The sequence below is a fragment of the Melanaphis sacchari genome, unplaced genomic scaffold, assembly GCF_002803265.2.
Source record: "Melanaphis sacchari strain LSU unplaced genomic scaffold, SCAv2.0 Contig0_pilon_pilon, whole genome shotgun sequence".
Taxonomy (NCBI): Eukaryota; Metazoa; Arthropoda; class Insecta; order Hemiptera; family Aphididae; genus Melanaphis; species Melanaphis sacchari.
In genome coordinates this window covers 5,198,099-5,208,550 of record NW_020270366.1, presented here as the reverse complement: position 1 = coordinate 5,208,550, position 10,452 = coordinate 5,198,099, and the positions used below count along the sequence as shown (strand labels likewise).

Sequence of the window (10,452 nt, the reverse complement as noted above, 5' to 3'; positions counted from 1 at the left end):
TGAACGAATTCGGTCCGCGCCTGGCCGACGATTTATATTTTACACCGTGAACGTTAGAAATTTTTTATTTTTTTTTTCGCTGACAATTTTATGACGTGTCTTATTGATGGATTTAAAATTCGCCGACTTCGTCCGTAGTAGTCCGTCGGTCGTCGTTTGGCGGCAGGACGAAAGCGAAACAACAATCGACGGACGACATTGATTTTTCGTGATGTTTTTATTTTTTTTTTGTGGTGACGTACGTAGTGGTGTTTGACGAACGATGATGAATTTTAATCGCACGCCGTCGTTTAATATTATTCGTTTACGACGAGTACACGTGTTCACTTTGGCCAATTCGTGTGGGTTTCACTTGTTTGTTTTCTTAAATATTAAACAGTGCACCGTTTAACGAGGTGATTTATAATTAGAAATACAATTTTATACAAATAAATATGCCGCGCACGTGCGTTTGCTACGACGGGTCGGCGGTGATCGGTTGGCGATGTTTGAACGCACAGAGAGTATAAGAGAATATAATGATCAACGAAATCCAATCAAAATTTCTTGTTTGGGCGAGCGTGTTAGATGATGACTTATTTAGACATTTTTCGTTGTGGGGTTTTTTCACCACCCTTCTCGGCGCAGTGACTCGAGGACAGAGGGTCAAGAACTGGAAAACAAAACAGCTTAATATGATACCTAGAATAAGAACCGAACTTAAATACTTTCAATTTTCAAATACTCGGAACCTATGTTTTCAAACGATTATTAATTTTGATTTTACCTCGTTTTTTTCGGCTTTGAGAGCTTAGGAGTTCCTTGATAAATCAATAAAACTGTTGCCGATAGCTATTTATTTATCGGAAAATCTAAATACTTCAATGACTATTTATATATTTTTATTTTGATATACATATACAAGGTACCATTATTATCTTATTTAAATATAAAAATTAAACAAATATTATAGCAAACATCAATAAAAATCATGTAAACATATAACATAATATAATGTGATTGTAATAAATATCAATAGGGAAGAAGTGTCCGAGGCCCCATTAGCTCTTTAGAGCGACTATTAAAAAAAAAAAAAAAAGTAATAATAATTTTCAAGTAGTAATACATAGGTAAATAGTCTAAATATGATGACGTAGTCATCAGATCTAGATTTTTATTTTTAACGAAACAAGCATAGTTACGTTTTAAAAATCAGTTTTTCTTATTATATCGATGTAATAAAATAATTTCATAAATTTATTGCTTAAGAACTATTAGTTAAATAGTGAATAGTTATCGTGTATAGAAAGTGGCATTTGAGTAGTTTTATTTTTATTCGTAGTAATATCTGTTTATTTAATTTGTTATAATTTTTTTTTTTTTTTTTTTTAATATTTACAGTGTTCTGAGGCGCATTCAGTAAATTTCAGTAAATTTCAAATAAGAAAAGTGTTTTTATTGTGTATTATTTCATAAGTTGTGTTATTGCGTAATTAGTTAGGTATCGATTTCAACAAAACATACGCTGGCTAATACATATTTTATTGTTTTCCAAAAGACTCCTATCAACTGGAGTTGATAATAATTTTCAATTTTGATGTTATTTTGTACATTATATAGCTTTGAGTTTTAAATATTTTTGATTTCCGTATAATATTAAATATTCGAAATGGCAATACAAATCAATCCTTTTAACAATAGTTTAAATCTAAAAATATTGCTAATTAACAACATAAACGAGGCTATCAATTGGTTGTTAAATTTAACCAATTTCGGTCTTGCCCGAAACGATGGAACACCTGTCAATCGGTTAGTAGTGACAAGATCATGGTTTGACATTTACGCCACGACTGGATTGGGCAAAACCGAATCCGTACGAACAGATTAATTTCATAATTTCTTAGGTCGGGAGATATTCGAATAAAAATTGAAAAATATCGATTACTGCAATATCGGCACGTTGTGTTGCGTGCGACAATACAGTTTTCTCGTGTAATAATACGTTATATTTCATATCTTTTTAGGCGTCTAAAATGGACTGTGTGATCCAAATCACGCAGCTGATGAAAGAAAATTTTGGTATTAATTCGTGTTTGGATTCGCACAAATTGCAAACAAACACGAAATGTTTCGACGATTTACCGAGCGCTATATACATTGCAGAGAATTCGTCCATGGTAAGTAAGTCACCGCGATTGTTCTCCACCCCTCCCCCTTCATAAAACCTTATTGTTTTCCATTATTACATTTATATTGATATCGGATCACAGCTACTATTTGTAAAAAACAATATCCCTGTTCTCTATTTAAGCCTGTAACTGGACATATAGACATAATATTTTTTTGAGAGACATTAGTATGCCAGAATACACTACACTCACAGTTAAAAAAAAAATATTTAATGTTTTTCTCCCAACAATACTTACCTACACAGTTTCCAAAGGAACAAACCGAAAAACTCGGTATCTTAGGATATTTCTTGGACACAGGCGACACAAAACTGCCTTTAGAAATGCTTAACGACATATCTAACATAATGATAACGCGACCAAGAGAAACTTCAACGACCAAAGACGGTATGCACGTTTACAGGCATTATATTAACTTTTACTGTTCGACTGGAGTGGGGCTGACTTTAGAAGTGAGTATGATAAATACATTTTTTAAATAATTTTAAAATTATGAATAAAAATCTTAAATAGGTTATTGAACCTTTGAACTTGACAAATTTTAACCATTTAAAGTTCGAGAAAATGAGATAATATTTAGTTAATGTTCTTCGAATAGTTCATCAAAATAAAGTTCAAATGTTCAAGTATGACAACAGATTTGTTTATATTTTGATTTTTGTTAAAGCAAAAAAGCTGTTTTTATTAACAGAGTCTATACTCTGTTAATTTTTCCTAACAAGTTTTTATAATGTTTTTAAATTTATTATGATCACATTTTTATTAAAGATCAAGAAGTTTAAATTTGAGTTTATCAAAATTTTAGTTACCTAACTAAAATTACACGAGTGTTTATTATACAAGCATAAAAGTATATAACACTAAACTTTCAAACATAAAATTAATTTGAATTTGAATTTTAAATTTCAAAATATATATGTAATAACTAATAACAATAAGAAATGTTTACACCTTGAAGTAATTACTTTTGAATTATTTTTAGAATCATATTAGTATAATAATTTATAATGATACATTTTTAATGATTTTTTTATATAGAATATATTATGTATAACTGTATAGAATATAGATGCTTAGAAGTTATAACTTAAACTTCTATGGAGTAATTTTTAATAATAATTTATATAATATATTATATGGTTTTTATTTCCACTTCAATAGTATATAAATTACTTCTAAGTATTATTCAATTGATATCGGCCTTTGGCTGTTTAGATATTTTTTGAACTTTTTATATTTTTATAGATTTTTAAATTGGGTTCTTATGAGTTTGGCACTGTTACATTATTAAGTGCAAAACGATAAAAATATAAAAAAAACTATAATATTATATTATATATCTTGTATTTTTGGTATAATATATCATAATATATCGTCACTTAAACTTACCTTTGTGATTTCGTGTATCATTCCACCGAAGTCTATATTAATAATATATTAAGTGGTCTTATAATTATTATTGTACGTATTGCAATAATTCTTGTTACAGAACGCGAAAATGAGGTCCGCTGAGCAAATGATTTACACGCTGAAAAAAATCTGTGGTTTTGTACTCGAGTTTAAATTGCCAGTTGTGGGCAACCCGGGAAACGATAGAAATGATCATCATATGTGGCTGTGCGTAAGTCAGCTCAATTTTTTCCTTATCATTAGATTTAAATTTATACAACTATAGGTTAAGTATTAATTAATTATTAGTAAACGTATAAATCACGCGTAACGCCGTCCATTTAGTTCGCGTATACATATTTACAGCCAAGATAAATACATTGAAAAATCTGCATTGTTTTCCAAACTAAATTAAACATTTTAATAGTATTTAATCGTTTAGTCTTGATATTTTCTTTTGCTGTAGCTCCCGATTGACGACCAATACAAAATAAAATTGATCAGATACTTTTTGGAAACGTCCAGTGAGGTGCCGCACGCAGTGCAACTCAATAAAATCGCATCCATGATGAAAGTGGTCGTGAAATATTCGGACTCGGGAAACAACAAACCTGGTGTGGCATGCGAATTTGGGCCTTATATAACGGTCGGTGTGGGCTCTACGAAAATGGTCTGCATAATATTATTAAAAATTAAAATATTTAAAAATAACGACACCGTCACATGCGTTGTTTGGTTTGCTACAGATAAGCGTGTACAAATCACGGTCGGCAATGTTGAACCATCTAAAACTGGTATGTGGTTATGTACAATATCCCCGAACGTTCACACCACTGGACTGCTTAGAGTCTACAGTGGGCGAAAACCATGGGACGGACTACGGTTACGACAGACGTGAAATTCCCATCCCGAACTTTTTGACCGAGCACCCGTCAAACGAAGTTACTCCGGCCGAACCTCTCGAATTGTGGAATCACGTAGACACAACTTCAACCGTGCGTATGGCGTATCACATAATATATTGTATTTAAAAGATTGAAACGATGACAGGATATATTGCATAAGGATAAGGTTAACATCGGTTAGCAGTGTAATTTTCAGTGTAAATCTTTCACGGATTTTGTTTGTGGCATCATGGTTCAGTCTATAATATGATCCACCTTCTTGTAAAAATATGTATTTCTAGTTTTGAAAATATCTTATAAAGATTGTATCTGTCTTTATGTGGGTATCAATTTAATTAACCCATAGTCAAAATAGTTTCTATACAGGTATGCCGACACCACTGTGTGGGTGTAACAATTCAGTGTATCAATTTTAATCTTGAAGCCATCTATTGAGTAATACACCATTTGACCGAATTCTGAATTACTATCAGTCAGAGCAGAGCGATGGATATATTTTGTTTTAAGAATGTATATTTTTTTTTAGTCACGCGTATTCGATCACAGCCTTTTTGTAATTTTAATTTATTTGAAATTAATGTATAATATGCGAAATATTCATAACAAAATAGTGTATACAACTATTGGTGATAAAATAGTAAAAATAATTTAAATACATAACAATGACTTGTATAGAATTAATAAATTCCAATACCTAGTAAGTTTGACTGATCTCACAAACGACCCACCTTACCCTGTTCTTCAAATAAAGACATTATGGATGTCACAAGAACGACTTCATACACGATTTATATTAATAATACCTAACTAATATAGCAATCACCATAACTTAACTAATATTTATATATTGCATATCATTTTGTACATGTTATTTTATTGTAGTTATACTGTATATATTGTAGTAGGTATTATACTCGTGTTAAAAATAATGCTATTAAACATAATTTATTTCACTGTACTCATTTCCATAAGTACATTGTATTCAAACGTTTTGAATTTGAGTCGCTGTGTTGACGAAGATTATAAAAAACAATCAACGTGCAAAATTGTTTATTTAGCAGAAAAATCTCGGTAAAATTGATTCTATGATATATACCATATATTAGGTATTATATTAGGATAAATTTTGTAGTATAGTGAATAAATAAGCATATCGTCGCTCTGTAATTATTTTATTCCTAGATTTGTGACTAACATACTGTGATGTTTATACACATATAGAGTGTATACCGTCCAGTGACAACGCCTACAGGGTTTTTTTAACGCCCCAACTAATTTCATTAGGAAAGTCTCCCTCTTTAATAGATCACATCAATTTCTTTCACAATGTATACACAAAAATACTATATTTTAAATTAAACTTATTTTTAATGTTGATTTGTAATACGCCTATACTATTTATTGTAAAATTCTGAAGTAAAATATAATCAAAAAAATAGCATTTAGTAAAAATCATATCTTTCAAATATATCTTGGAGATATGATTAATTTATTTACGCTCATAATAACTTTTATATTTAGAATAATATATATAATATATAAAATATAAAAATAAATGGTTATGTTATTAAGTTTTTTTTTTTTAAATCCAAATTACCACGATCGTGTGTCATTTTGATGATAAATTTACCCAGCTTACTAGTATTACAATATTGTGTTATATAAAGACTAGATAACTATTGTACGTTGCCGCATAATATATTATTACGTGAATGTCACTACATCTTTGTTAAAACAATATTAATTGTAAATACCGTTAAGATCATTAGTAGGTTAATCTAAGGGACCAAGATTAAGGTAACTTTTGTACCTACAAAATATTATAATATCTTGTTTTTGTGTATTTTAAAATTAACCATTCCATTATATTATTCTGCTTTTTAAACTATAATACAGTATTATTGGCTATAGCATTTATCATAATTCAATATAGTAAATTAATATATTATAGATATTTTCTGATGAGGGGGGATTGATCGGGCACCACCGCCGTTATTGCTATATGTCACGAGAATATTATAATACATCTATATTTAGTAAACTTCAGTTTTGAATAACATGACCTTGTCTAATTTACAGCCTCTCTCTAATACTCAAGAATCAATAGAAATCGTCATGCAAGACGGCGTAATAGTGAGAGGAACGTTTAAGCCAATTATCGAACGGGTCTATAACAGCAACATGCCTACAAGACATTTAAGGAGAAATGTTCGTTGTCTAGCCCGAATCCCGATGGCTGAAGAATCATCTGAAAATCCCAATCAAGAAGACACGAATTAGACGTGGGTCAGTGAAAAACAGTTATTTATTTATACAGTATACTTCACATGATATTTATGTGTATCAACTTATATCCGACCATGCTTAATGTTTGTACATTATCTTTACATTTTTACATTAAGTATAATGTAATACTTACATTTAAAATAAACTAACGTTAATTTTGCTGTTATTACTTCTCCGTATATAACTATGCAAACGTTTATTTTCTTTTTAGATCAAATTACGATCAATGCATTTGTTTTTAAGATGACGCAATACCAGCATATGTTGTCTACGTCTTATAAAACGTGGGACATAACTAATTAATGTAGAAAACAATTTTGTGTTATTAAATTTAATATTAGAGTTAATTGACCTAAGACCAAATCTAAAAGTAAAAATATGATCTGTTATCAGTTGTCGCTTTTTTACAATCTATAATTTTTTTAAGTAAGTTATGAGTATATAAAATATTAAAATACAAACATTTTCATTACTCACTTAAAAATTAAAAGTTTATAGAAAATTAACGATATTACAAGTAATGTATTTTAAAACATACAATTTGTTCTTTTGAATGCAGTGCGAATTAGGTATATTGTATGTTTGTAAAACGGAGATAATACATGTAGATATAATATCTTCATTAATCATTTGTTGTTTCTTCATTCATAATACTAAACCTAACCTATGCAAACACTAAATTTATGCTCGGTAACCGGTAACACCAATTCAATGTTTCTGTTTTAAACAAGTAAAATTGTTTACTATAATATTATACGTAAGTACAATAGTAATAAAACATAATCCATGCTTTATGATTAATATTTTTTTTTTTTTTTTTTAATTTTAAAGCTAATTATAATTAAAAATTAAATATTAAACAATAGAAGTATACATATTACTTGATTTTTAAAGTCATTGAATAAAATCAACAGTGGAGCGTAGAGAATACCGTCTTTGGTTTTAATAAAAATAGTTAAATTTAAAATAATACATAAGAAATAAACGAAACAAATCTGTTATGGAAATGCTGATGATGTAACTGTTATCTGTTAATTCCTTCGATGAGTGCACGACTTAAACTTACATAAAATAATATGACCAAACTTGTCTAATACAATATATACCTACAGATTACCTTTTACATTCAATCGTAACCGTTTAACCGTTTACGTTTTTATTATATTATAAACAATAGTAAAAAAAGTTGAATTTTGGTATCATTTTTGATCGGTATTGATCTATTGTTATTATTATTATTAGTTTATTAGTCAATATATATTATAGAATGATCATATAAACATTATAAGCTATAATATGCTTCATTGAATTAAGCACCGACCGCCCGGGGAACCGACTCTTACGACGGTGTAAGATGTATCTACGATAATATATTGCATAAATCTATACTAATAAAAGGCAATGTTTGTGTGTACTTGTGAACAATCCACATTCAAGTTTATAGCACTCATCGTTCTGAAATTTAGTTCATAAATAATCACCAATTCTTAAGGACTTATCGGCTATGCCTGAGAAAGTGTCTCAAAACCAATTTTTAAAATTTTACATTTTAAAAAGGGACTCATACAAGGAGTTTTTGGATCACAAATAACGAATATTTGTTTATTAGTATAGGGATACCCTTATTCACAGAAAGTAAAATAGTTATAGTAATTGGATATCATTTTAAATTGGTGTTAAATATATTTTGGTCAATACCAAAAAAATTACATTTAACAGACTTTAATCCACTAGTATTATTTAAATTGTCACGGTAACGCCGTGTAGGATTAAAATTAATAAATTTATTTACAATATAAAATCAAAGGTTCAAAACAAATACATATTACAAACCCACTATTGTATGACCGATTTTTATAAGATTTTCGTCAATCAATTCAGCAGTGACAGAGTGCCTTTGGCTACTATTTTCATTACTTACTTTTTACTTTACAACATATAAAATAAATAATGTTTATAGTTTACTCACGATAAACTATCTTTTATGATTTATTTATTATTTCAATTGGTTACAGAAAATAGAAATTTGATTAAATATAATTTTAGACCAGTATTTTATACTTTGTCAAAACCAATCAAATAACTGTGTTAGTAAAGGGATAAGTAATTTAATTTAAAAGTAAAATAACGGGCATTTAATTTATCACAAGCGATATAGCGTAGTATCAGGTAGTTATTAATATAACGATGTATTATGTAAATAACTCCAGCATCACTGATAAATAAATAAATATAAAATTGCACCTTACGTCCATACACTGCAAAATTCCAGATCAAAATTGTCTTGAAGTTTCATCCGTAATTAAACAAGCGTTTAGTTTTGACGAACTCTGCAGGTTGGTCCGTTTTATCGTAGCTGTACGTGCAAAACGCAGTAACCATTAACTGAAAACAATTTTAAATCTAAACAAGTATATTTATAAATACAACTCACATTCTGAGTTAATTTGTAACTTCCTGGTTTTCATGTTTCATGTGTACATAATTTTCTAATGAATCGTATTTCATAAAGTATAACCAGCAGTAAACCTCCATTATCAATTTAATAATAATAATTTTTATTTTTATATTACATTTTTAATAGGTACGCACCTCAAGAACTCGTAGGTAGTATAGTAAGTGATAAAATATGTAATTTGTTTTCATTTGAAACTTCATTATTAACATTATTAACTATTAAGTACATTATGCTGTTTATTATGTAGTAGGTAATTTATTGTTAAAATTTTTTGTAACATGGTTTTTAAACATATATCTTTTGAAAGAAGACAAACAAATAAAGTATTGAGACCAGATTATCTCTCAACAAGTATAGGTGCTATCAAGTTATCTTAAAGTAATCCACCAAACCGTGTAAACTATTAATTATTTTATTGCTCACCTGCTGTATGCTTATTGCCTAGTATTCTAGCTTCTATGAGTCGAAATGTAGATAGCGTTTAACAAAGAACAAACTAGTGTACTCGGTACTCTAGTGTGGTTCATCATTGTAAAAACGATCCGCAATAAATTATCAAAGACAAAATTGTTATCACACTAATTAAATTATTGTAGAATCAACAATACCCACATTTACACTTAAAAATAATTTTATCACACTGATAATAGTTAAATAAAATCAACGATGTTAAATTATTAACTTACCATATTTACCTATTATTAATAAAATAACAGTTTTATCGAAATATAACAAACAAAAAACTAGTTCATATCAATGAAACTATATTATTATCCCCTATAAATAACTTTTAGAATAAATAATAGAAAATTTTAATTGAAAAACTTTTTATTATAAAGCATCGACAATTGAGTACTGACAAAATTAACAATCGTATTTTTTTTTTAGTACACTTAATATAATGCAAGTATAAAAATAGACCACATAAATATGTAATGAATATATAATATCCAATAAACGCGAGCAAAAATCTAAAATCACTGTGCATATTATTTTTAATGCAAAATATATTATTTTATTTTTTATACAATATTTTCGTTGAAACATTTCGTTTCATTGTATCAAACAATGCACCCGATAATAAAAAACCACTGTTGGTTTAAAACAATATCATTTTTCATTTTAATTGAGGTATACCACCTACTAGTTTTAATAATATAAGTCATTAAAACAAAATTGGTGAACCGTATACAATAAAAGTATAATTTAACATGTTAACAAGTTAGTCAGCTATTCTAATTTAAAA

The 10,452-nt window shown here is 28.4% G+C and overlaps 1 protein-coding gene across 1 annotated transcript; it reads left to right on the top strand.

The window, feature by feature from the left end:
- Positions 1-1,648: 1,648 nt before the first annotated feature.
- Positions 1,649-6,813, top strand: LOC112598544. The gene is made up of 7 exons (XM_025345057.1): positions 1,649-1,852; positions 2,004-2,156; positions 2,414-2,620; positions 3,658-3,789; positions 4,024-4,227; positions 4,304-4,552; positions 6,542-6,813. The coding sequence occupies exons 1-7, from the start codon at positions 1,649-1,651 to the stop codon at positions 6,740-6,742; spliced, it is 1,350 nt and encodes a 449-aa protein (XP_025200842.1). The 3' UTR covers positions 6,743-6,813.
- Positions 6,814-10,452: the final 3,639 nt, after the last annotated feature.